Consider the following 27,809-nt stretch of genomic DNA (forward strand, 5'->3'; position numbering starts at 1 on the left):
AGTTATCTCAGAAAGGTTAAGACTACCTTAAGCCTTTCTATCTAAATTTCTTACCTAAAAAATTCTTTAAAACATTTCTGCATACCTCTCCTTATAGCTTCCTTCTGCACTTACTTTCCAACATGCTTTCACCTTGTAGTTGTGGAGAGCACATCTATAGCAAAGCTAAGTTAAAACTGAACTTTTGTGAAAAGTAAACAGCATGCCATCCCATAAATTGATCATTGTCTTGATGAGCACTAAAATGACTAATACTCAAAGAGATTATCTTCATGTAGGTCTTCACTGAACATACTAAACAAAACAATGAAGTTTCCATTTGTTTTTCTTCCTAATAAATGCAGCTGAATGTTTTGTTCATATTGTTGTCTTTGCAATAGCCAGGAAATGAAAAATACTCTAGTGGTAGTAGCTTGGTGCGGTACTATTAAAGACCTAGACTTTGTTTCCAGACAGACTTAAACTACAGGCCAAATAATCAGACCACTATTCATAAAACAGCCACTCTGAGCCACAAGTAGCAGCATAGTTTCATGTCAAGAATTACTGTGCTTTCCTGCTATTTTTCCTTTTAAGCAGCTAGTATTTTGTTTGACTGACTGGAGTTATCCCAGTTAGTCACCACTATTGCCCACCATCTGAAATTTATTTCTGGTAGAACAGAAATCCTCAGGAGAGATCACTAATTTAAAAGACTAATATGTAGATTAGATTAATACCCTTGGTTAAATTTCATTCTTCCTGGTGATGAATTAATGAAATTTTGCACATGACAGAAAGAAACCACCTTGTTTGTTTCTTAAAGGGAATGCCCTCTTTGTAACTACCAGAACACCAGGACATGGAGAGGGTTCAATGGTAACTGCAGACCTGTGGAAGCACTATGTCCTTCCTGGCAGTTCTGTATTACCCAGCAGTGCATTTTGTTTCTTGCCTGGTGAAAAAAGTGCTTACGCTGCTCTAAAGACTATACAGCTTCCTCATACTTCTTCATTCCAGCTCTAAAATGAAAAATTCCCATTATGATTAGCCACTTTCACATACCATCAAGCCAAGCAAAATTGGGTTAAAAGGCCACATATAAACCAGGAGTATTTTAATTAAAACAATATGGATTAAGATCAGCAGAAGACAGAACACTGTGGATTTTTGGTTCCCCCTCCCCTTATCTCCAAGTATGTGAGAAGCCATTAAGGCAGAGTACCTATGATTAATCCTTGATGAAAATTTAAAGCTTAAGGTCTCCTTAGAAAGAGACACTAGGCCCTTTGTTATAAAGTCACTGTACAACAAGGCAAGAAAGGTAACAAAGTAACAGTCCTAAGTGTAAGACAAGCCTAAGCTAGGGCATGCGTAAGACAGCATTAGAAGTGCTGTAACCCTTGACAGTGTTAAGCTTTTCATTGTTTAACAGCAGTATAGGTAAAATGGTATACCACTAAAATAAATACTGCAGGTGTTTACATGTTGCTGCATAAAATTATCAATTGTTTATCAGCAAAGTTTTAAGATAAATTTTGAAAAAGTATTTAAGCAACATGTGTAAGCCAGCGTTTACCACACTTGAGGGGTTTTTTAATAAAGAAATTAAATACTGCACTTTCATGGTCTACATATTTTTCATTCTGAGCTGTACCACATAAGAAGTTTGAAGAAATTGGGATACCACTCCACTACAATGAAGAATGGGTTTGAGTAAGCTTTTCTAATACTGGTGCTGTCTACAGGAAAACCTGGCCATTAAAGTAGGTATTTGCAGTTTTACTTATTTTAAAATTCATGCTTAAATATAAGAGTTGTCTAAAAGGACTTAAGGTGCAGAATGACCCTCCATTGCCCTAGACGAAAACCAGTATTTCCCACTTTTCTCTCCTTTAAGAGAGCTGCTTCATGTGTAACTTCAGATAAAGTAAGCGTTTTAAAAATTACTGGAAGTTGTATGTCACAAACCACTTGGCCTCAAAGATGATCACTCATTCACTGTCTTCATGACATCTTCATAAATCACCTATGCAAAAGGTACTACAACCATCTTTTGATGTGATTTGGCACAGACGCAAAAACAGGGGGCAAGCCAACATGATGTGAACAGCCCCATCTCTGGTTCAGTGGGCTGACAGTATCTCTCTGCAATGTACATGTGGTGACTTTGGAAAGTGAGCCTCATTTCATTAAAGGTGAAAAGGACAAAATACAAAATGTACTTTCCATTAGTGAAGTGGCATTATTGACAGGAATAGTTGTTACGGGACAAACATCTGTGCACCTGAGGCAAGAGGAGGAAAAAACCCAGTGAGATGTAGTTATTCTACATCCACAACAGGTAGCTCAACCACATTCGCCTACCTTTTGATCAAAGTAACAAAAGACAACATCTTTTTTTTTATTTAAAGGTCAGCTTGTATTGAAAATATCTCTGTAAAAAACACCTGTAATGCTACAAGGCAGTACCAATACAAAACAGATCAATATTAACTTTCTTTAAACTGTTAAACTTTATTATAAATTAAAATTTCTTTACAAAAAATTGCACATAATTGACCACTCTTAGGTTCTGATGCACTGGCATTTGCAATAGTTTCTTTAATCTTCAAGTTTAATAGTCTCTGCCGTGAGTCCAATGCAGAAAAGGGCAGTAAGCAACCCTCTTAGAGCCTTCAAGTGCAAGAAGCATACTTGTGGCCACGGCAGTTACACTTTCCTTAAGAGCGGCTGCTTTTGTTTTAAATCCTGTAATGAAAAAGTCTCAAAAAAGGTTTAAAAAAGGAAAAACCCAAAATGGACTACTTGCTTTTTACTGTAAACACAGCCCAGTAAATTAATCCCAAACACAGATCTCTCAGGCATCAGTGAGAGTGTCAAGTGAATCAGGAACAGCAAAACAAAGAAAACAGAAAATAAAAAGAAAACATAAAAAAATAATGTCTGTCATTTTGATTAACTATACTTACGTAGATGACGTTATGAGAATCTGGCAGGGCCCAGAAGCAAGGCCAGACAGGGAGTTCATTTTTCCAGAGGAGGGTCATGTTAATTGTTTCCAGGTTCAAGGAAAGCAGATTGGAGACTCGATATGCTCAGCAATACTCATCTGCCTTACACAGATCTTAGGCATGGATCAGCCTGAAGAATCATTCAACTGATTTTGGCATTTAATAGGACTTATGGCTGACTGTACCCAGTGTTCAGTGATTCTTGCTTTCTGTTCTGTAAGTGTTTAAATTTAAAAGCTCATCTAGGCTGACTCCAACCTCTTGGCACTTGGAAACTAGTTTTCTCAGGTTATCAGTTTTACCTCCTCCTGATGCTTCAAACAAGAGTTGCTGTAAGAGATGGGGAAGCAGATATAAGATTTAGCCAGAGCATGAGCATCACCACATCTATGGATATGGGATATGCAGAAAATTTATATGAAACCTCAAACTGAATCATAAGGAGAAAACATTACATCTTTCCACAGTGTTGCACATAGAGGTAACTTCTGAAGGGCTCTCTGATATAAATGATGGACCTGTAAAATAAAAACCGAGTATTAAAAGTCAGCACAATTTCGTGCACTCAAAATGAGTGATTTGAAGCACAAAAATCTCTTGCAATCATTTTTAAAATCTGTTTTTAAAAAAGTTTCAAAGTCAAGCATTAAATTGCTACTAAAAGCAAAGGCAAGTTTAGGTCTGACCTTAATTCTGACCCTTGTATGCACATGATTAATTACATGAGGACATTCTATTTTTCTTCACAAGACTCTTGCCTCATTCATTGCACAGGATGGAACACGCTCAGGGAATGAAGCGGCTTACTGAGTATTTCTCTTTCACCACTCAGTATGTAGTCTCAAGGTCTTGCTTATTGCATACCATCCCAACCCTGCAATGAAAATAACTGTTTCATAGGCTTTTTTCCTTCGGCATCTATCTATGCTTTAACAATCAGTATGTGTCTTTGCAACTCTCTAAAAAGAAAAAATAGTTTTACAATTTTATGGTTGGAAATAGAGGACCAAAATGTTTAATGCAAGTATTTACTCAAGTCTCCTTCAACTACGGGTATCTGAAGTGCCAACTTTAATCAGAGAGTCATTAGGGGAGGTACTTGTTGGCATTTTAAATACTCGTGCCCATTTTTACATTCTTTTAGTAAACCTTTACATGAGCTCCGAAGGGAATGACAGGTTCTCCAGGAACAGGAAATCCAGAATCTGAATCACAATTCAATTTTAAAACAATATCCTACTCGTTTACTACAAAAATCCAGTTATCTGGAACAGTTACAGGTTTGCGCAAATAGTTCTAAGTGCTCACTACATCCCAAACTAAGCCCCCACCAAAAAAAAACCCAACTGCACTATGTGTGCCTACTTAAGTGACTTTACTCCACACCATAGTTAGTCAGGTGGTTGCAGAAGAAACCCGCAAGATTTCTTCTGGGTGCAATCCAGTTACAATGTTTTAAATATGCCTTCAATCTAATTGTTTCATTTTCTTTAAGGACCTTCTTTTTGATTAATTTGAAATATATTTTCCTAACTTTCTAACCAAACAAAGCAGGGATCTTTTAAGTCAACAGCCTCACTATAGGCAGTGCCTTAAAATGTAGTCCATCTAATACAATGACTGAAGCAGGGATCTGTGACTAATTACAGATTACACCAAACCATCAACGCATAGACAGAATTAAGGTTGAATAGGCAACCATGCCTTTGATATCTCCTGACTTTGAACTATTTGATCTTACAAACCAAATAACTGTCTGCTTGCGGGGGGGGGTTCTTTTTAAACATTCTAGGAGACAGTAAAAAAGGAAAAAAGATTTCATATGTGAGTCTAACAATAGCCATGCTACCCATTATGGATCAGTTAAAGGTTTAACACTGTTTCAAGAGAAAGACTACTGACAGGAAAAAACGGATGCTGAGAATCAGCCACTACAAGAATGACACAAAACACGATACAGCAGAGAAGTAGGTCAGAAACACCACAAGCAAGTGGTGAGTCACAAACCCAGGGCTTCATGATCCCCCCAATATACATCATCTTTCCACAGGCAGAAGAATATTTTGAAGGTGACAGCAACAATACCAGGAAGATCCATTCTGTTTGAACTAAAAAATTACTCAGTTGCTGTGCCAAAAATCTCTTGTATTTGTATACAGGGTGACAAAAATATTTCCCTCCCTGAAGTACCAATGAGTAAACTTGTTTTTGAAGAAAAAGAACTGGTATCTTTGGTGGGGTTGGGAACTACTCAAACTCTCTACATACATTGGCTGGGCAGACCCACCCTTCCAACTACTTGTCAAGATAGTCATTAGCACCTTCCAGCACAACCACCCTTCCTACCCTCTACTGTATTTTAAGTGCTAGCAATCTCCTCCAGGTAAAAAAAAAAAACACACACAAACCAAAAGTGGGAGAATACTACAGCCCCACCCCTTGGTAAGGGAAAGATACAAATAGTATGCACAAGTACTCATGATATAATCCATTCTACCTTGATTGCCAAAGATATTTCTCACATTTGAGGCAAATGTTTCGGTGTTTACGCATAGAGTATTTCAACTATTTAGAAATCTTGGGTTTAACAGATGACTGACCGTTGCTTTGGATGAAGCAAAGATACGAAAAGTTTTACAGAATTTTGTAATTACTCATTTTAGTAAGCTGTGTTGACTTACTTCTCTTTGTCCCATTAGAAAGCATTCGGCAGCAATGGCTCTGAGGAAAAGAAATATATAAAAATATTTATTCTTGAATGGTTTTAAATGCCATTAGTGGCAGAATACTGACTGTGGAATGGAATTACAAATTCCTTGAGAAGAAACTGACTAACTTCCAATGATGTTAATCTACAGTGAAAAGATAAAAATAGCCATTTTTTAAAAACAACCTTACATGAGCAAGACATTTCAGTGGTTCCCCATTATGAACAAACACTGAAGAAAAAGATCAGTTCAGCATCACTGGATAATGGAGATTACTGCTATTGTGATATATAAAGGGGAGGGTAGAGAGGGGGAGACAGAAGTCAATAGTTGTATTAAAAAGGCAACTTGTAAATACATCATTCATATTTATCTGCATAATATCCATTCACATAAGTTTCCCCAAGAGGAAAATTCCATTTCTCATTTTAAAGTAGTGACAGTACCTCTGTCTGTTGTAACAAACAGTTACTGTTTAAATAATAAGCTAATGAAAGAGACTTCCAGTACAAGCCCAATTGGAAGGACGTTTCAGATTTACCTTTGTGATGTAAACCTTATAAACAAAAGCAATATCTATGAAAACAGATGTATGACTGTTGCATTACATTTTCCAGATGGCCAGGCATGTTGGGATATTATATGTAAACATCTTGGCTTGCAGTTTCAGAATTTGAACATTGCTCTCCTCCCAGTATCGCAGAAGCAGTCTGTAAAAGGCATTCATGAGAGAGGAACACTGCTCTAATCACGGGGAACAGAAAAGCAATCCAAAGATACAAACACATTACACAAAATGTATTATACCTAACCGAACCAAGAGTTGCAAGTAGGAAAAAAACCCAAGCCACCATATACAATACTGACTGAACATGGTCTCAGAACAAAACAAAAGAAAGAAGATAACTTTTCAGAGAATAACTAAGAAGTGTGAAATCAGAGAGAAAATATGACCCTGGCACATTACAAGATCCATTTTTAGCATGCACAAGGTAACTGTATATTTGAAAGGAAACTAATTAGTTTTCTAGTCATGTGACTAGAAAATACAGTTCAGTCAGTTCTGCTCACCCATTTCATGTAGTATCAACATTGTCTAATGAGGCTGCAAGTTCCACCTAGATGGAATTGCAACTTGGTTTAAAATGCAGCCATTCAACTTCGTGTGCCAAAGGCAGGGGTGTCATACTCTCCCCACACCCCCAACCACACACTTATTTCAAGACTTGCTTTGAATTCTTTGGGGTCACTGTTAAAGATTAACAGGAAGTGTCTGGAGACTTTTCAAAATTATTCAATCAAATATTCAGCTGCAGTGAACTCATGAACAGCGAAAACATGGACGCTCTAATCCTGGAAGAGTACATTTTGAAATACTGTTCAAGTAAGAATCAGTGCGCTGCTTACATTAACTGTTTCTATTTCCTGTAAGAATTTTTTCAAAATTAAGAATGGTTTCTCTTTGCTAAATAAATGTCAAGTTAAACCTTAAGGTAGCACTGTTATACACTGGTGTATCCATTGTTTTGTTCTATGCTAGAACTATACTTTTAATAGATCATTAAGTAACAACAAGATTTTAGTATGTATCTGACACTTCTCCACACACTTGAAATTTTGACCATTTGTACTCATCATGTACAATGCAGAGTTAATTCCTGTATAATTATAACCTTTCTGTAGATAGAACAGAACCCTGTCAAATACAAGTAAAATTGAGATGATGTCAGAAGGCACAATATGCCTCAAGCAACATGCAATAATAGAGTTTTACTTTTGTAGTAGAAAGCAAATCATGCACGTCTTGCACAAAAAACAGTTATGTTAACCAGCCATTTGTCTTGATTACAAGTATTTTTACATACCTCAGTGCAAGTCCAGCATTAGCAGGCATGGTAGAACAAAACCGTTCCAAGGCTTTGGAATGTTGAGATTTTGGAATGCAGCTCAGATAAAAAAGAATTACCTGTAGAATTTGAATTATAAGCATTAATCTACTTTATAGCTGTCTAATTTTGCTAAGAATAATGGAATGACAAACTATGAACATTACGACTAAAGTGAGTTACCACCTACAAGCCTTATCAACTACAAAACTTATCCCTCAAGGGTACAGAAATCGATTTGTGTAATAAAAAAATGTCAAGTTGCTAACACCACATATTTTAGTCCTTCTAGCCTGCATTTAGTGAGTAAAGAGAAAAGCACTGGATGTTAGCAAAATGGGACCCAGGATTTGTGAGCTTTATTCTGTCCGTGTAAGTGCTCAACTTGTTTTTCCTCTTACTTCTACTTTATTTCTTCTGTTTCTCAACCACTGTAATTTCTATGATCAAAACTGACAGCTTAAATACTATTTCCATCTGCTAGCGTTACAGCTCTGCAGATCCCTCTTGCTCAACCCTCTCTTCTCTCCTTTACACATTTTCTCATTTCTCTAGGAAAGAATAGTTTGCCATTAACAGCTGTATTCACAGTATTAAAGCATGCCATAATAAAGTTTCTCTTTGCCGAACACACCGTTTAGCCAAAAAGTCACTACTAGATAGTCTCGTGCTCAGAACACCACTCTACTCAGATACTTGTTTCTTTTTCTACTAATTCCTAGCTCTCAGTGTTGATATGCTACTGGTGCTGTATTTGAACAAGTTACAGGTACCTGCTAAAAGGTCATCAGTTTCTTTGTTTAATTAAAACTGCCCACAGACACATTTTTACCTTATTATGAAACTCATAATTGGTCCAATAATCAGCAGTACTAAAAGGAATTGGGTATCGTGTGGGGACTGTAACCAGACATCTGTTCACTAGGTCGGTAAAAAGCTTGAATTCTTGAACTTTGTTGTTGGATCCAACAACTTTGCTATTGATAAAAACAAGGTAACTGGAAGAAAGAAAAAAAAAGAAAAAAGCTGGTTCTGGTAGCCTCCACTTAATGGTTTTGAGATTAATTTACTTTCTTCCCTTAAGAACTTACTCCAGCCAGATGTTCTGAACAGTTTCCTGCTGCATCACTGCCCCCAGAGCTGCTTCATAAGCATCCAGTGCTTCACCAACACTTGCGTGAAGAGACTGGCATAAGCTGTTTATATTAAAAAGTATTGTATGTCATAAACAATGCATGTTTCTTACTCTTAATATGTAAGGACAATGAAGAACTTCCCAATGTTTTCAGTTTAGTAGCATTATGGACTAATTTATCAGTCAACTTATTAAAATGGGTAAGTCTCAACTGCAGATAATAAGGAATAATACAGAAACCATGCTGTTTAAAATGATACTCAACTTAAATAGAAATGAAATATTATTAATCGTCTTCTACTCCTGTGGAGTACCCTTTTACCAATCCTTTTAATAGGGATGCTCTGACTGCTACAGAATGGAGACAAGTCTTAAATTTCCATCTGGACAGCTCCAGAACAATACATTTCAAAGTCAGATTAAAACCACTTGAGAAATGGTATCAGACTGTGGCAACAAAATTTGTGTTCTGAAACAAATACTACTGGGGACCTGGGGTAGAATTATGCTGATCACGTCAGGAAAAAAAAACCTGACAAGAATAGTCAAAAACACCCTTAATTTTGTTCCACAGCTCCTCAAAGAAACATACAGTCAGACGAACATATAGGATCTCAAAGACAGAAGTAGACACATTTTTTGACCAAGATTCAGTGAACAATCCTTATTTCAAAGTGTAAAGTAACAGTGGGAAAAAAAGGTAAGACTTTCAGTAAGTCATAAAAGGAAAAAAATACCTCATTAATAGGAAGACTACAGAAATGCAAAATAAGATAGGGCTGATGTTGTCACCTTGCTACAAAACCCTCCTGACTAGGGTTACATAATCAGAGCGCCTGATTCTACTCTTTCAAGAACTACAAACGAAATCACCAATTTGCTACTCTTTCTAAAAAAGTGTATTTGTGCGCACACATACACATGTGTGTACACACACAATGATCTTTCCAAGTAAAACATTATTCCTTAAGCTTTGGGGCTTTGCTGATTTCAGTGTGTCTATTTTCACTTGGTAAAAGGGAACTTTTATGTCTTTTGTCCTCTGTACCTGAAAAAAGGAACGACAGATACACAGGCCCAAATACCTAGGCACTCACTGTAGCAAAACCCAACCACAGAAACACTCAATTATTAGCTCAGAAAGTCATTTCAGCACTTATTTGAAGAGCGCTAATTTTCCTCTTAGAAGCAGGTGCTAAAATACAGGAGCATCTCAGCTTAAGATAAAGGTCCCTAATGACTAGACTAAACAGTGACCTCAAGTGTCCTTCTAACAATGTTTCTGCTGTGCAAGTACCAAACTTCAAATTGAACTTGTGAAGAGGTATTTTATAAAAAAATATTTATTTAAATTGGTATTAGTGGACAATATAAAAAGGAAACGTTAAGATAACTTAATCTAAACCTTATATAAGATTTTGTTGAAAACCATACAAACAGATATAATGTAAGTTGTCCACCAATTAAAACTATAAGCAACAGTGCTGAAGGTGTACTGAGGAGGTCTCACTCAGCATCTGAAGCATCATCTTTGCCCCTTTACTTATCTGAAAAGCCCAATAGCTACTTGTGAAGCTTGACAAACCCAGACCATGAAGTGGTAAACCTCCCACACAGCTTAAGTCAACATCTCCGTAACCACAGTTATACTACTATAACTTATAGATGGCTAATACTTTGGTGCTTGCCAATCCTGGATATTGCTGCTATTGAAAGAAATGGTGGAAGGAACAAAAAAAAAACCACCCAAAAAAGAAGACTGTGTATACACAACAAAGACCTGTCACCTTTACAATCTCATGCAGAGGAAAAGCTCACTTTGCTGTATTACTTTGCTACGGAGGGGCATCTGTGTCTAGTTCCAACTTCTATAGTCTGTTGATAGTAGCTCCATAAACAGCTGAAACAGTGGGTGGGGAGACCAGGGCTAAATGAAGTTAAACAGAGGGGGGGAAGCTATTGTAAAATAAAAGGGAGACAACTGAAAGACAGAAGAACAACACTACTAGCAGTAGCAACCTAAACCAAGTAAAACAAAAAATTAATTTTGTGATATGAACACACCTTTTACTGTTCCCATAGGGCAGAATTTCTGAAAGATTTCTCAAGTGGAGAATTAAAGTTGATGTGCAATTCATAGTTCCATAAAATTGTCTCTGTTGTGCAGCAGGCAGGTAGGTTCTCTGAGGACTGGCAGACCATTTATTGAAAGAACCCAAAGTGATATACCCTTAAGCAAATAATGATTGTTCTGCTTTTGAAAATGCAAATTACTCAGACCCAATAGCTGTTTCTCAGAAATATTTTACAAAGTCTCACCAGTAGATCTGCCACAGATACGGGATTTGCTGGTTTACAACATCATCTGTAAGATGTTCTCTATAGAGAGGTGATGTAAAGTCAATGGGCATTGGAAAATTCAAGAGGTATCTACAGAGAAAAAAGCAGTATTAAATGAGCATATCCCTCTACATGGGAAAGTCCTAGGTGGATGTAACATTTAGTTCCAAAATCCAGTTCATAGGACATATTAAAAAAATGCACTTTTCCTAGATTTTAGTTTCACTCTATCCAGATAGAATTTCTACAGAAAGCATTACACTGAAATATAGAAATAGTTAATATAGAAAGCATTTACTCCCTCATTACGTACAAAGTTAAATGTTGCTTTATATTTCAGACTTCCCCCTCCCCACATAAAATACATCAAGTAAGGTATAATCATCTACATACAGACAGCTAAGCTGCATTGCCAGTACTAAATTAAATGTAAACAAATGTAAGCAGGAATCAAATCTAACATCTAACTTGGAAATAAAAACATTTCAAAGCCTCATTTGCATAAGCTTTAGCACAGAAGGTCTTCCTTTGAAAGCCTTCAGATGCATCTATTTTGACTATAGGGAACTTGCATATTTCAAAATATCAGTAAGTCTCTCAATTAGGTGCTAAAATTCAAGTGGAAAATCAGCAGGCCAGATAAGAACCTGTGCCTTTTCAGCAATAATAATCTGCTGATTAACAGCATGCTGGACCTCTAGATTGAGGTCTTTTTCAAGTGCCTAAATACAGTATTTTAGATATGGAATTTTAGGCTTCTGGCTTTGCAAAAAACACCCCACAGCTCTGGCATACATGTGATTGATGTTCATTCCCCAAATCCAGATATTAACTTGCTGGCTGTTTCATCTTTGAGTGCTTGTGGTTTTACAGTTTAGTGTATATGCACAAACAACAAGTTTGTAAACTACCAAACCATAATTTACTGAAGTTTTTAGCTTGGCACGTTTTGCTAAAATAGAGACGTTTAAAAGTTCTAGACTGTCTTGTTTTTCAAAAAAATGCTAATATTACCAAAATTTAAATAGAAAAAAAATATTCTAAGTGTACCTTAAGAGATCCATGGGACCATGCTGTTGGCATGTATTCTCAAAGAAAGCTGCCACAAAATCTTGCAACAGCGGAAGAATACTGCTTGACCTCTCCTGTTTTGGGGTTTTATTTTTTAAAAATAAAAAAAATAAAATCAGACATCAACCTGAAAATTACAAGAACAATTTAAGCACAATAAATAACAAGCAGTGTGTTGCAGTGTGTCTATCTCTGCAATGCTCCATTGTCTTCATTCTCTCAAGAATGAAGTCTAACTGGGTCAGTCAGCAAGTAGCAGAAAAAAACTGAAGACATATTACAGGATTTACTGTTAATGTATATTATTCTTGCTGAAGGATATTAACACTGGATTAGAACAATCCAAACTCTAAATTTATGATTTTATGCAATTCCTTTGATTATCTTTAATCATGTCACTAATCTTGCCAATTCTATTTTCCCCATCTATAGAAAGGGGTACTAGACATTATAAAAATATCACGAGGATTAATCAGTTTCATAACTGTTTGAAACAACACGCAAAACCCAAACTTTATAAAGACAGCAGACCAACAAAATGAGTTTTGGAGTGGAATATTACCTGTGAAACAAGGAATTTACACAAGTGATAAAAAATTTCTGCATTCTGAGGATTCTTCTCAAAAGCTCCAATCCACACTTTGTAGGCATTGTCACTCTGCTCCATCTGCAAATACAAGGTGGCCAAACTCTCCAAAAGCTGACAGTTGTTAGGGCAGAGCTCCAATAAAGATCTACAAAGTTCTGCAGCAGACTCCCACCTTAAAGAAAAGTAAAGGTAAGTTTTCAAAAAAACAGAGTTGAGTACTCCAATTAAAAATGTCTTGAAACAACTTACCTTTCAAGAAGTTTCAGCAAAGCTATCATGTTTCTGTAGAGAGGAAAGCAGACAGCAATTCTTTTGTCAGCCTCAAGGCTTTCATCAGTACATGTTTTGACCGCATCTTCAAAACAAAAGTATAAAATTAAGCCTTTAGACCTCAAGCAATGTCAAAGTTATTTGAAGCCTTAACATAATAAAAAGCCTCATTTAACATAATGAAAATACGTAAGTGTGGAAAGGTATTTCTGAGAGTGCTATTTCTGCAAATTATTAAAAAAAAGGAAGATGACCATCTTTGGAAAAGCTTTCTTAACACTCATCACCACAGTGCAAAGACAGAAGTCTTTCAGAAGTTTCATCCCTCGTTCATTTACAAAACAGGAAACGTGCTACCAATGAAATGTTAAAGCCACATTACAGATGTGCATCATTATATTTAAAACTACATTCCAGGTTTTCCAGCATAGCTGCTGAAAGCTATTGAGACAAAAGCTAATATAGGATATTATTTTTCTTCTCAGCATAATAGAAAGTTACCCAACAATGAACACCCCATTATCAAGGCTAGACTGCCTTCACTCCCACAGCTGGGCTACTCAAGCTATCCTTGAGTATTTCCACACTACATTACCACCTGCAGCATAGATGTATCCTCAGTGGCAATTCAATATTGCTGCTGGCTAACACGCTAAGTACTGACATTTATACAATCCTACTATAAAGTCTACCTCTGGCAGCACCACAAGTCAAGAATTCAATTTCTTATAGTATCTTTATTTTACATCCTTAAATTTATTCAGTTTACTTAAACTTTGAATGAAGACAAACACATGCATTGCTCTGCCTCTTCTAAGGAAACACACTAATCTTCCAGGAAAGTAACCCTCCAATAGACACATCCCACTGAGGGGAAGGAGGGTGAGAAAGAGAACAACAGAAGCTTGGTTTTATGCTTGCAAAAGCCCAAGAAAACTAGCAATGTCATACTGTCACAAGCCCCTGGTCTTTATCTTGATAGAATACCATACTTCAGAGAAAAAGATACGGCTTTGAACCACAGAACCAAAAACTTAGTGTGTATTAAGTATCCAGGAACATGGACTTTCCTCACTGCTCTGTTCAAATCAAAGCCCAAACACAGTCATCAGCAATACTGCACTGCCTTGAAATTCCAGAAGTTGGATACTATTTCTTGATTTACAATACATTACTCACTTGTTAAGTAGTTTACCTCCTTAATCTTACCTTCAAACATAGCTAACAGCATATCAGGATCGGTCTTCACATCTTGAACTGTTTGCCATGGTATTAAAAAAGGCTCTTTGTTCATGATCCTTGAAGGACTGACATTAGCTGGGTCATAGAACTTGACTGGGAGAATGCCGAATTCGGTTAGATGTATGTAAGCCAGCCAAGCCAAGCAACGGTCACTTACAGTAAGGCGTTCTGATACTATCTTTTCATTTGCTGATTTTAAAGCATTCTGTAAAGGTTAAAAGAAATACATTATATTTCAACCATAAAAGTCTTTAAGATCCAAGAATGATAAAAGCAAACAGGAAGAATAAGTTTTAATATTCTCAAATCTTTTCTATGGAAAAGACAAGAACTAATTCTTCACGTCCATCATGATTATATTTGGCTTATGCGAACGTGTGACTGTATTCAAATTGTATGCATAATTTCTAGTAATAGGTTTAGAAAAACTGTAGAAGACTGTTATTTTGAAAAGTGAATAGAGACAGACTTTGAAAACATGCATCTCCCAACATGTGTTCCATTTTTCTGTTTAATTCTCGGACAATTACTTCCAGTTGCATATAAGTAATACATTAGCTCTAAAAACAACTCATCTACAAGTTGGATTCAGCTTGCTATATCCTACTGGGTTTTGTGGTTTGGGGTTTTTTTTGCTTGTATGTTGGGTTTTGATTTTTTTATTAAGTTCTAGTTATACAGCTACTAAGTTACAGCTATCCAAGTCTACTGAAAGCACCACCATCTCTAGACATATTGTTTAAAAAAATGTGCTGGAAACATTATGAGAACAAGGGTACTGCTTCAAATTTTCCTACCAGTCATGTGCAAAACTAGAATAGCCCAGTTAAATAGACAGATCCCAAATAACATCATTAGAGCATACAATTAGACAAAGTCTAAACACAACTTTTCCTAAAACAGAACAGAATCTCATAACTAGTGATGTGCCAACATTTTTCTGGATAAATGCAGTACAATCAAACAATGCACTTTCAAGAGAATGAAAGTACTTGTAAATTTAGGCAAAATTCAGCAGGACACTTGTCTTGTAACAGGCGAAACTGAAGTTTCAAAAACATTTCACTCATTCACCCTTCAAATTATTTACTTCAGGAAATTTGCTTTCAAGTTTTCAAAGAGACACATTGCTACTTACTCTGATGTAGCATTTACTTAAAAATGATCTTTTCTTAAATATGGTTAAATAATGTCTCCCCAAGACATGCTTTTCAACTACACGTTTCAGATGAATATAAAAAACCAAAAAGATGTTTGGTTTCATGATGATGCTTTGGGGAAAAGTAAGGGAGACCAACCTATGTTATTCTCCCATTTATACTGGATTTCCATGTCAATCTGACACTAACCGAGGGGTTTTTCTCCCTCTGTTCTTTTTGTTCATTCAGTCAAACATTCAGAGTTACATTTATCAGCACTGCTGTGTTTAGAAAAGCTTCTAGAGAAAGTCAACACAGCATTACACTTTTCTATTTAAACTGGAGCTAGAAGAAAGCATTACAGCCTTAAACCACACAACTGAAAAAAATGTTTTAGGGTGTAGCAAGCAACAGGTGCCACCTGCTGGTAGGAATGAAAAAAACTTGCTATTGAAACTACAGTAGCTCCCGCTTTTAGTGGGAGCTGATGTCAGCACTCGGTTTCTCACCTTCAGCCACCACTTCTATTGTCTACAGAACAGTAACAGTGACCTAAATTCCTTCTAAAGTAGAAATAAAAGCCTGAGATAACTCCGTGACTTTGGAGTTCATGGGATCAATAAAGTCTGATTTAACAGTCTGCAAATTTTGGAGCAGGGCAATTCTGTTAGATAACATCATACTATGTTCTTTCCCAAGAACTACTGGTTTGATAATTTCTGTAGCAATCAACGTTTGAGTACCTGAGACAAAACATTATTCAGAGGCCCTTCAGTGCAGAAAATTGTTCTACAGCTTACCAGAAATCAAGAAGCAAAGCAATCCCCTGGGAATTATTTTGGTCTAGGCTATTAGCTACACAAGCAAAGCAAAATAGGTAACAAAACCCCCAAATGTATATCCAAATTTTACAATGGCACCATATCTCAAAACCAAAGTCTCTAGGAGAACTCGTTCAGCAAATAAAGGAAGGAACAATTCTTCTACAGTTGACACTATCAGAGTCCGAGGCATTAAAAAGGTGAAGGTATGAAGACAATTCCTGGGGTGGTAACCTGGAAGTTACCTGCAGCAGAACAAGAGCATTCTGATGTCTTCCTGTAAATAGGCTTAAGTGAACCCTGTACAGGAGAGTCTCCAGCAGCTGAAAGGACACGAGATTTGGGTTTTCTTCTCCCTCTGTCACTTCCATTAGGAACTGTAGCATCCTCCCACATACATAGTCTTTTCCATCAAAGGAATTCTCCAAATTCAAAAACTAGAGAGAAATAATTCATAATAATAATAGTAAAGCTTCTAGGTTAAAGTTTAAAATCACATGAATCACAAACTTCAGATGTCTTTCACCGCCTTATAAAACCATTATTTCCCTCCCTCACACCAATTTTTCACATTAAACCTCAAAAAATACTGTTTTAATATTAAAGATCAAATAGTCAAAGTTAAATTTTGCAAGCTTAAGTAACAAAAAATAAGAAATCTAACACCTTGATTTTAAATAACTTTCATTACCTGAGGAAAAGTGATGACTTCTACAAATATCCTGCAAACAGAACTTTGAATCACTTCATTTTCTGAGCAATTTTGAGTTTTCAAAAAGCTATAGTGTTTTTCGTTTCATACTTTCCCTGTCATACGTACTGGTTTTCTACAGTAGAAAATGCACACTTACACAAACATTTCACGTATACTATTTTTTTTACTTACTGTCCACCAAATTTGATAAGATGGAGCATATTCCACTGCTGTTTCACACATTTCCTGTATCTCCTCCTTGGTTCCTCTTTTTGAGAAGAGTCTGAGGTAATGACACCAGATTTCAGGATTTTCTTTGTTGTTCTCAAGTGCTCGAGCCAACACATTTAAAGTAGAATCTAAACACTCAGACGATGAACTGTAAAAATTAAAAAAGCACTCATATCAACTGTGCTAGCATTATCACTTACACAATACCAAATATGAAAATGGATGCTTATAATTAGAATGAAAGTGACACACAGACATCTTTTTCAATACGTCCTGTCTTTACTATGAAAGTTTCAAAGTTTCAGTAAGTTTTCATCCTTCAAAGGTTATTATTAGGTGCAATTATCATAGTGCATGGAAAAATAAGTTTCCTAGGAAGAGAGTGCCAATTCAAATAAAAGCCCAATTTAATTGAAAATGGGTAAGATTCGCTGTAAGCAGAAGTCTCAAGCTGCAAACATAAAAATGCATTTATATCATACAGACTTAAGAACTTAAATAGAAATATCAAAGGCTTAGTAAATGTAAGAAATTTTGTTACATATTTAATTTGCTTTCTACAGTCATCAAATATAAGCCTTTATTTAAGGTTTCTACACATGTACACGTCATGCAGGTTCTCTGCCTCTAAACCATTAAAAAACCCCAGATTCTACTTTTTCAAATAACTAACGTGATATGATACCAGCAAAGTAATACAAGATTAGCTCAAATAACTGACTATATTGCAAACCACAGAGCTGTGCTTTAATTCATAAACAAACTTCCATAAAGCCACAGAAAGCTTCTGAGGTCACATTTATTCTGAAAGCATCTTTAGAAATTACTCTGCATAGACATTTATGAGAGGAAAAACACATGTCCCAAAATAAAACTAAACACAGTTAAACAAGTGTAAGTCTGAAGCCTTCCCAACCCTTTCTATCAGCACTGTCACCTACTATACCACTCAGTTTCTTCAGAGTACTGAGGCAGGGGGGAAAATGGGGGAGGCGGCTGTTTTAAGAAAAGGGTGCATTGTCTTCCACTAGGTTTTCTCCCTTCTTTTCTTGGTCTTTTTCCAAGTATGCTTATATTTAGAAAGTGTGCTCTTCTCACCCTGCCGGTAGTATTTTCTTTGAGTACTGGCCTTTCCAGTTCTATCCCTTCTAGCGTTCATGCAGCTATTGATACAGCTAAACTGATCTTTTGCTACATTTTCCATTATCTACAGTTTACACAAAGCTTTTAAGAGAGCTGCTCCTCTCCATTCCCTTTCCTCTCTGCTGCAGCTGCTTACGCCAGTACCTCACTATTAAAATCAAAGTTAATCTCTACAATGAAACCATCATGACAGAATTCCTACTGAAATTATCTGATTGCCAATAAAAACATGGTACCCTGCAGAATAATTTAAAGAAATAGAAACTAGACAAACTTAGAAATTCAAAAGTTAGAAAATTACAAAATAAGAAACTGAGTGCTGAACTGGACCATTTCTACAGGGATAAAGCCATATAGCAGAACTGTTCTTATAAGAAAGCTTTCTGATGAAAAGTCATTTCAAACATTATTCCAACCATTTGGAAACTGATTTGAGTTTATTGGTCCACTATCACTGGAAGTACAACATTCCACTGTAATCTTGGGAATACATTAGGTTGTGCACTTTTCAAACACAAACAATTATTTCTCCCACAACACTTCCCATCAACTTCCGTTCTGAATCAGAACCTCCCTAAAGATAAACCATCAATGTAATTTATTACTCACATACTATACTGCATACAGTACGAAATCTAATCTATTTTTTAACCTACTTTTAAGTAATAAATTATTTGTGGCATTGTTGAAGAAAGTTCCTTAACATCGGAAAGGAAACTTGATCATAGCAGCATGGGTAAAGCGCAAAATCATATCTATAATGTAGCAGACTTACCCTTCATTTTGATTCAAGTATTTGTATGCAAGTTTAATCCAAAGCTGGACATCACAGGGGTTTTCTTGGACACTTGCCTCCAAGTTGGATATGTCATCAGTCTCACTTGTAAAATACCGGACATCATCTGGAGTCACCACGGCATCAAGAGCCGGAACTCTTTTTTTATGTTCTGTGGGATGGGCTGCAAATAAAAAAAAAATAATTACAAAACTTTTCTTTTCAAAACAGAAGTGACCTGTAAGATTAGAACTCACACAAGGGGTGGCATTTATATATTTCAAGTATAGCCATTGACCAGAGCAAAATATGGCGATTTCAACATCCTCTGAAACTTAGAACTGTGTAGTCTGTAGAAAACTGGTTGTATTTCAAATGAGAAAGCAATAAATAAATAGCAGTAAAAGGCTGCTTTGATCAGAAGACACCAATTAAGGCAGTTCATTAGTGAGCATTAGGAAACAGACACATCTGACAATGAAAAATTTATCTCAATTCTGAGTCTCTAAAAATCCTTTTTACAGGATTTGCTACCAAATCCTAAAGCTCCCACTTGCATGAGTCACATGTGAAACACTGTCGGAGTACTTACACTCTAGCAAGCTTCCAAGTCTCAAATGCTGTTTAACAGCACCTTTTTTTAAACTCCTGACCTCAACACCAAATACTAACTCTGTACAAATAACATAAGCGAACACGTGAAGTTTTACTACTTACAGTTCTGGGAGGGAAAAATGAAAATTAGATAAAAATCCTAATGGTCTATGGGCAAAGCTGAAACATTCTAGGGAAACAGTTCCTTACGTTCCTTTTAAGAACAGGTAAGTAGAAATTCCACCTTAACTTCCAGTCACACATTATACCAGATTTTTTTTCCTTAAATACAACAAATTCAGGTCAACCTTTACCCAAAAATTTATGCAAAATAAAGTGTGCATGCAGGAAATACAAAGTCAAGAGAGCTATTAAAAGCACTGGTTTTCTTAAGAACCACTTTAAAAATTAGGTGTTGGGAAGAGGTTGGTATATTTTTTCCCCCAGTACTTGTTTTTAAATGGATGCCACACATCCAGATTACCATATTTAATAGGTCCAACGAACTGTTCCTCTTCACTGCTGCTACTATCTAACAGAGGTTTTCGCCAGTACTTTGGTCGCCATTTCCTTTTATCTTTCCATGTTGTAAATGGAGGTGCTGTAAACAAGCAAAGTAGCAGAAATTCTTTTACTTCTACGTATTCAAGATGAAAACATCTTTGCTAGTAAAGATTTTAGATAAAAAAATTCTGTGAGTGCAACACAAGTGTAAGTTTCAACACTACTTATTTAAAATATATTGTGCTCAAGTGCATAAGTCACTTTTCCAAATTGGACTCCAAAAGTATTATATTATTGCCTTAAAACAAACTCTGCTGCCTTTAATTTACCATAAACAGAATTTATAATACTGAGAAAAATAAACTAAGCAGCAACAAAAAAAATATTCTTGGTTTACAAAATCACCAAGGTACTTATATAATTAAAAAGTTTATATTGTATTTAATCTACCAAGTTACTTACTGTGACTTTTACTCTCATTGACGTTGCTGGCCAGAAGAACAGCCATCTGATCCACTGACACACGGTCTCTGTTTATACCAAAAAGTTTTTCAACATATTTTTCTGAAACAAGAATATTTGTATCTTAGGTAAACACATAAATGAAAATGGATAGGTAACTTAACAGCAATTCAGCACAACCTATGCTGAATTCAGAAAATATGACTGCTTCAAGAGCTATGGTAATTTAACACAATAGAACAAAGAAATTAAAAACTGATAAAGTTCTGTTCGGCAACTTGCCTATATGGCAACAGTGGTGTTAGAAAATTCCAGCTCCACTGAAACAAACCAGTCCAGTAGTTACAAAAAGAAGTGAGGAAGGGGAGAGGGAAAGATTCTATGCTCACTGCTCCCCAATCCCCTGAATCCCAGCAATACTTTATTTTTTTTGAGTGAAATGTTCCACAGATCACTGATTTTTTTCCTTCTGTAAAGACACCAAGGTAACTACAAAGGACTGAACTGGGCAACTGCAGAAACCTATTTTTTCATATATCTGTATCTTATACGTTGCTTTACATCGAAGTCCTTGCATACAGAGCTTTTAATGAATGTCATTCCCTTCAAAAATTAATCCTTCTATACAAAAGTGAACAAAAAGACTCTTAAAAACCTGTGGCAGTGCTGATTTCCTCATCAGTGCTTTTTTCTGAACAGCCAATCAGTTCTAAATTGTAAGACAGAATATCCTGAAACAGCTGCTTACGGCTAAGAGTGCAGTCTTTCATGTGCTGCCTAAAACCAAACAAATAAGCAATCAATATATTTATCACAGCAGCAATTTAATAAGGCTTGTAACTAGAAAGTTGGTTTCAGTACATGCTAGGGTGAGTCATAAAGAAAATGATACCCACAGAAAACACTATAGTCTGCTTTGAAATGTCTGTTAAATATGTCTGGGTCTTCTCCCAGCTTAAGCCTGCATCAGTAAATTAATCCTAGTCTCTTCATTATTTCACTGTAGCCTTACTCTTTAAAATCAAACTCTACACACTCACTTCGCACTAAGACAAAACCACAGAATTTAAATCTTTCCCGTTCAAACAAGGTCATTATAAGAATTAGGTATCACTTTGTATTAAACTATGGTTTGGTGGTAACAGCTAAAAGCTGATCCAAGAAGGTGTCTGCCACCGAAAAGGATAAAAAAAAAAGAGCTAAAGTCCACTCCTATCGTATTTTTCCAGTTGTCAGAAGTTTCTAAATTAAGCTTATTCCTGACCAATTAATATCCATTTGCTCTTGTACCAACTTTTTAAATATACTGTGCAACACTGTTTAACAAACTATTTTTAATATAATTTAACACCAGGCTTCAAAGAAATGAACTTAGCCAGTATTTTCCCAGAAAACTAGAATTTCACTACTACAATAGTATTTTTTTTACATAACCACATAATATTTGGTGTATGCTTTATTTTGGTTAACAGCATGATACATCTCTAGTGTGCTTAACAGAATCAACCACTACTGAGGTTCCATGATGGTCTGAAGTTACGCTGAAGCTATAAAGCAAGAGGAGTCCTGTTTGAATTACAAGGCAACCAAAAGGTGAAATATTCTCTAACAGTGCATACTACTTTTCTAAATTTACATCTAAAGAGCCTCCTTTCTTCATGGCTTAGATGAAAGGGGTTTTTTCCTGCCAACCAAGTATCTGCAATAGGGTATTAAAAATAACTTTCTTTTCTAGAACTTGTGTATAGGATCATGAATCCAGACCTTTTAAAGAAATTAAAAACATGCCTAATTTGGTCTTGAGTCAGACATCTAGAAGAGAGGTTTAATTCAAATGAACAAAATTATGAAGAACTCACCACTGACAGTCATCATCATTACATGTGCCTGTTAAATCAAAACGGCAGAAACACTGTTTTGGCTCAATCATATTGCTATACGTTACTGAACTGAGGTACAGCTTTTCCTTGGTTCGAAAGTATGGACTAAACCTAAAATGAAAGAGTGAATTATTGTGACAAAGCTTACAAGGTAGGACATCAGTTTTACTAAACAAAGTATTTAAAAAAAAAAAATAAAATCACTTTTTCTGTATTAAGTCTCATTATTTCCAAAACCCTACTCCTAACCAAAAGCAATGCTGACCTATGAGTTAAGAGGAAGGTGAGAACAGTGAAAAAAGGGACGGGACAAAACAGTACTTCTCAATCTAAACAGATTACGCTCTAGCATTCTCTTCTCCCTTAGGTGCAGAACTTCATTCATATAAAAACAGAAAGTGTAGTAATCATCCAGCAGGGAAAGCAAACTACTGAAACTGAATTTTAGTTTAGTTCTAGAAAAACTGCACTCATGCTCTAGTCAGCATAATATCAATGTCAAATGGAAGTAGAAAGCTAACCATTAAAGATTAACCTGAAAAAACAGTGAAAAAATCCACATCAGATTCTAGAACGTGTAAACAAACAAAAAACAGTCTGAGCTAAGCAGAGTAATACTTGTTTTAAATCTTTAGCTAAAGTCTGACTATGTCAATTTTGGGATTTCTAGCTCCTTAAGGAATTGAAGCCGTAACCTACAAGAAAATAAAATTAATACTCCTTTATGATGCATCCTCTGTCTTTTGCTACTTAAGAATACAGAAGTAAATAACCTGAAGCACGTGGTAGGATTCAACTGCTCTAGTTTAACTTTTATAAAACAAAAGTCTAGAATTTAATGTGTAGGAACAGAGATCTCTAATCAAGAGACAGATGTGTCAAATTGATTACACTTGCAGGTGCCTGCTTTAAGTCAAGATGAATCACTGAGGTCATGCCTCTTTTCACTGAGCAGGAATCCAAAAATAGGTGATTGGCTCTCTTAACTCAGACAATGTAAAGCCTAGCCAAGTTTAAAGGCTGTATAACTGAAATGTTTCTGTTAATTTTTTCCTGGATTTTAGATTGCTTCATGTTGGATATAAAAATCCTGTTTTCAAACGCTTAACTATTATTTTTTAATTTAGTTATATCAAACAATAATCCAGCTGCAGGGAACAGTATGCAATACAATGTAAAAGCAGCATACTGCACAAATGCAACGGACTCCTGCATACCAGAAAAAGTAACTAAAATCATTAGGTTCCCTAAATGAGACAAAATTGTTTCAGGATAGTCAAGCTTCTCACCGCAGCTTGTCTTTCTGTACATGCCTGGGTATCAAGGAAAAGCAGTGAAGAATACTTGAACAAGAACACATATACACAGAAGTCAAACAGCTGCTACAGTCTTCATACCTGTAGGATTTAAATACTAGAAGAGGACTATGATACGGTCCAAACGGAAATGGTTTCACTTCAGTTTGTTTATTTTGTGATGTAACAAAATCCATGTCCACTGAAATTTCCTAGGAAACAGACAAACAGATATATATCAATCACAATACCACCTAATAAACACAGCCTTCTTATTTAGTTTTAAAGCATTTACCTGACCACACAACAGATCTTCCTTAGGTACTGTAAAGGCAGTACTTTTCACCAGCAGCTCTTTCAAGCTGTCAGCTTTAGCATAAAGTTTTTTCAGTTCATCAACATTCAACCCAAGGAACAGCTCAGGCTCCTCTGATGCCTTTTTAGAAAGTTTGTTTATAGTTTCTTGTTTTGGAGTGTCCAGGTGTTTAAGATTTGGTTTAGTGAAAGAATTAGATTCTCTGAAAGATCTCCTTCGTTCTCGGTTTGAATTAGACAGAACTTCATCATCAAAGTAGTTTTCTTCACTGTCTAAAGACAATTTATCCTGTGTAAGATCATGAAGTGATGGCTGAGGTAATGCAAATTCAGATTCCTCTTCTGCATGAGGTGCAATATTTGCTTGTTCCTTGGTTTGAAGTGCGCGAGCCTCTTTCAATTTCTGAATCTTCAGAGCATATTCATACTCTAGTTGCTGTAGTCGTTTTTTCTCTAGTGCAATCAATTCTGCTGAATGCTTTTTTGGACTTGATGCAGGGGAGTTCTCCAATTTCAACATTTTGCTTGGCTGAAAAGAAGAAAATTCCCTTTATTTCATTTTCACATTTACCGATCTATCAACGGGATGTAAATGAAACACGGGCAAGATATTTCATTCAGAGTTTATATAAAACATATTTTAAACTCTTACCAGAAAATTTCAACAAACAGGAAAACTACAAAAGAGTTTTCCACAATTTAACTGGCATGTTTACAGGTTTTTCAGTAAGAATTACCCTACATCATGGATGGGGCTTCAACAGAAGTTCTGGCCACATTTAAAAGGTGAGCTATAAAACAAGTATACACAGTTGAGGGTGGCGGTAGAAACACAAAAAGAAAAATTTACAAAAATATTTTAGCCTTGGTTTTCTGTATTTTGTTTTCAAAACGAACAAGATCAGATCCCCACTTCAGCATCTTTGCTAGATAGTTTTAACAAGATCACTGATGTCTACAGACATTAAAGTATTTTCTTCCTTCCTTCACAGGCATACAGCTCTTATTATTTATCTATTAATGACACTCCCCTGGCACAGAAATGTATGCTTTGAACAGTTTTCTTATTTAAATGCCTAATGCTTTTTCTGTTGAATTCTCAAAAATATAGGAAAAAATAGGAAGACTCCTACAGTGCTTTTGAAATGTTTTCCTATTTTCCTGAACTCCCATTTGAACTAAGTTTCCTAATCAAAATTGCTACTGCTTTTCAAGTACAGCATGGCTTAAAAGCATGCAACAGACTTACTCCAAGATGATCTTGCTCCAGTTTTCGTTTCCCAATTTCCTTACTTGCTACTGCTTTTGCTCGAGCAAGTTCTTCCCCATATTTTAATGCCAGAGCTTTTTTGACTGTAACTCGTTGTTGAACTTTATGAATCTGAAGAAAAAAAACACTACAGTAAGATGCAAATTTTCAGATACGACCACATAATAAAATATAATCAGAAGAGACATGGGAATTAATTAATGATTAATTCGAAGAAAGCCTATGCCTCCAAAAATCAGGCTTCCCATTTCAAGATTTCCAGCTCTAGGAAACAGAAACATTTCAAAATTAAAGTTACTTGTTCCTGAAGCTTCTTGAGAAACATCTTATTAGCATTCAAGATCTTCTCTGTGGCTTGTAGCTGTTCAGCCAGTTTGTTAATCTTATTTTCAGCAATTCGAACATTCTCTCTCTTCTTGGCCTCTTGTTGCAACAAATGTTTCAAGACAGATTCATCCTTCATCAACAGAAGTCTAAAAGTAGAAAAGCCATGTAAGAAAACTGTTTCGAAAGGGAAGTTTCTCAGAGCAATCACTGCTCCTCTGAAGCCCTAATTATTTAAGAACCCAGCTCTTTCTCACTTAACAAACAACATTTTAAGTTTCTCCAGATAGTCCTAACGTCCATGAGACATTAAATATTGGTAGTACATACAGCAGATTTCAGTATCCCAAATTCAGCATATCAGTATAAAGCAGATGAAAACATTCTAGCTATGAGGATGGGGGAAGGTAAGCAAGTGGTTTAATACTGTTTTTAACATTAAAACATCCAAAACACATGTCGTTACTTTCTGTCAAGTAACAACCCAATTCTTCCTCAGGGCACATACACACATTAGGAGATTACAAGCCGTAGTATTATGGCACAATAGCAGAGTAATTAAATATAAAAAGCTATGCATTAAAGGAAGCAAGATAAAGACTAAGATAGATAGGTGTGAATAAAGGCAGGGCGGAAGAATGTCCTTCAATTTACGTCTGACCAGGAACCAGTTTGTTCACAAGATCACACAGAAATGATCAAGTGGCAATGGAAGCAGAGAAGAAGGATGCAAAGCACTTCTATTTTCCACAGCAACTTGGAAGAAGGGTGAGAAACATGGAAGAGACATGCTAAAAGAGAAAAGGCGTACAGGAAAAACTTCAAACAGCATACCTATTCTGCAGAAACACTCATTCATTTTTATGTATCAGGCATACCCCATTGAAACATGCTACCCTCAAAGTGTACCAAGTAGTGAAAAGCAGACTCATTTTTTCATATTTCAGAGTTATTCAGTGGCACAGATGATGTTCTAGTCACCGAATGTAAACACAGCTGAAAACAGTTAGCATGACAAATCATACTTAGAAGTTACCAAACACTGACACTATAACACAATTCCTTTTGTACAGCAATAGTATTCAAAGCTGAATAGTTCAAGACTGAATAGTTCAAGACAACAGAAAACCAATCATTTGCTGTACTTCAAATGCTACACATTCAAAGAGATCATTTACAATTTTCATCCTGCTAAGCAAACAAGTTAGGACTCATGACAGTGAAATACGTACCTGTTTTTCTTAAGCTTTGCTTCTGCTTCTGTGACTTGTTTAGTCACTACCGCTATTCTACCAATTCCATCAACTTCACCATCAGAATTTGCAGGGGATGAATTGTTCCTCAGTGGATCAGACTTAATCAAGCGTTGCTTCTCACGACTAAAACAGAGATATTGGAAGCAAAGATATTCAGTAGCTTCAACATTCACTTTGATGTGTACTCCCAATAGTTCTAGCATCTTCAGAAAAGTAGCAGGACAAGATTTCAAGTTAAAAGAAAAAGGACTTTCCACAACTGCAATCAACTACTGTAAGTCAGCTCAAATCCAAAGACTTTCTTTAGACTCCTATGTTGTCTTACTAAAAATTGAGCGGGGGAAAAACCTGGAGGTAATGGCAAGGTTTTCAAACTCAGATTTTCCTTCCAGTTACGAAAAACAGACTAGTAAAGGACTACAAAGAATATATATTTTACATTAACAATTAAACTCAGTTGTACCTGGCAATCTCTTCTTTTAAGAGTCTGTATTCTATCTTCTTATCTTCTGGTAGAGCCTCTGGAGTTCTCATTGGATCATTTTCTTTTTCTGATTTTGGAGGGGCTTTGATTTTTGAGGCCTGTTACAAGGAGGTTCAAGTCAATACTAGTCACACTAATTTAAAATCCAGCTATTAACTACTATTTTTAAGAGGCATTTCGGCACAAACTTAAAGCTGTTCAAGGCTAACAAGACCTTTTAAGCCAATATTTTTTTGCTAGTAATTAAAGATGCATTGGATTTTAATTGAAAAAATGAAAGCAAAATGTATTACAAATTCTATCTTCAGGAGGCCATCTTAACCAAAATATCATTTTAATTAGCTTGTGCAATCCAAATTACAATGTAATGGTCCAGACAGGAGCCCAT

At 35.9% G+C, this 27,809-nt stretch overlaps 1 protein-coding gene across 3 annotated transcripts in view; it reads right to left on the reverse strand.

Annotated features, from left to right (window-relative positions):
- Nucleotides 1-2,482: 2,482 nt before the first annotated feature.
- The window catches only part of ZFC3H1 (zinc finger C3H1-type containing), a 45,632-nt gene continuing 20,305 nt past the window's right edge, over nt 2,483-27,809 (reverse strand). For all 3 annotated transcript variants that reach the window (XM_059816097.1, XM_059816099.1, XM_059816098.1), the window contains 25 exons: nt 27,401-27,519; nt 26,914-27,060; nt 25,656-25,830; nt 25,337-25,468; nt 24,068-24,616; nt 23,875-23,984; nt 22,457-22,588; nt 21,253-21,374; nt 20,598-20,699; nt 20,116-20,232; nt 19,038-19,221; nt 17,081-17,267; nt 16,440-16,631; nt 14,202-14,439; nt 12,972-13,077; nt 12,696-12,894; nt 12,113-12,207; nt 11,042-11,152; nt 8,679-8,783; nt 8,420-8,585; nt 7,567-7,667; nt 6,310-6,411; nt 5,675-5,714; nt 3,449-3,511; nt 2,483-3,323 (listed from right to left, as the gene is read on the reverse strand). In XM_059816097.1, coding sequence (XP_059672080.1) covers nt 3,186-3,323; nt 3,449-3,511; nt 5,675-5,714; nt 6,310-6,411; nt 7,567-7,667; nt 8,420-8,585; nt 8,679-8,783; nt 11,042-11,152; nt 12,113-12,207; nt 12,696-12,894; nt 12,972-13,077; nt 14,202-14,439; nt 16,440-16,631; nt 17,081-17,267; nt 19,038-19,221; nt 20,116-20,232; nt 20,598-20,699; nt 21,253-21,374; nt 22,457-22,588; nt 23,875-23,984; nt 24,068-24,616; nt 25,337-25,468; nt 25,656-25,830; nt 26,914-27,060; nt 27,401-27,519 — 3,732 coding nt within the window. In that variant the 3' untranslated portion in view covers nt 2,483-3,185. The remainder of the gene's footprint in view (nt 3,324-3,448; nt 3,512-5,674; nt 5,715-6,309; nt 6,412-7,566; nt 7,668-8,419; nt 8,586-8,678; nt 8,784-11,041; nt 11,153-12,112; nt 12,208-12,695; nt 12,895-12,971; nt 13,078-14,201; nt 14,440-16,439; nt 16,632-17,080; nt 17,268-19,037; nt 19,222-20,115; nt 20,233-20,597; nt 20,700-21,252; nt 21,375-22,456; nt 22,589-23,874; nt 23,985-24,067; nt 24,617-25,336; nt 25,469-25,655; nt 25,831-26,913; nt 27,061-27,400; nt 27,520-27,809) is intronic.

Source organism: Gavia stellata, chromosome 4 (assembly GCF_030936135.1).
Source record: "Gavia stellata isolate bGavSte3 chromosome 4, bGavSte3.hap2, whole genome shotgun sequence".
NCBI lineage: Eukaryota > Metazoa > Chordata > Aves > Gaviiformes > Gaviidae > Gavia > Gavia stellata.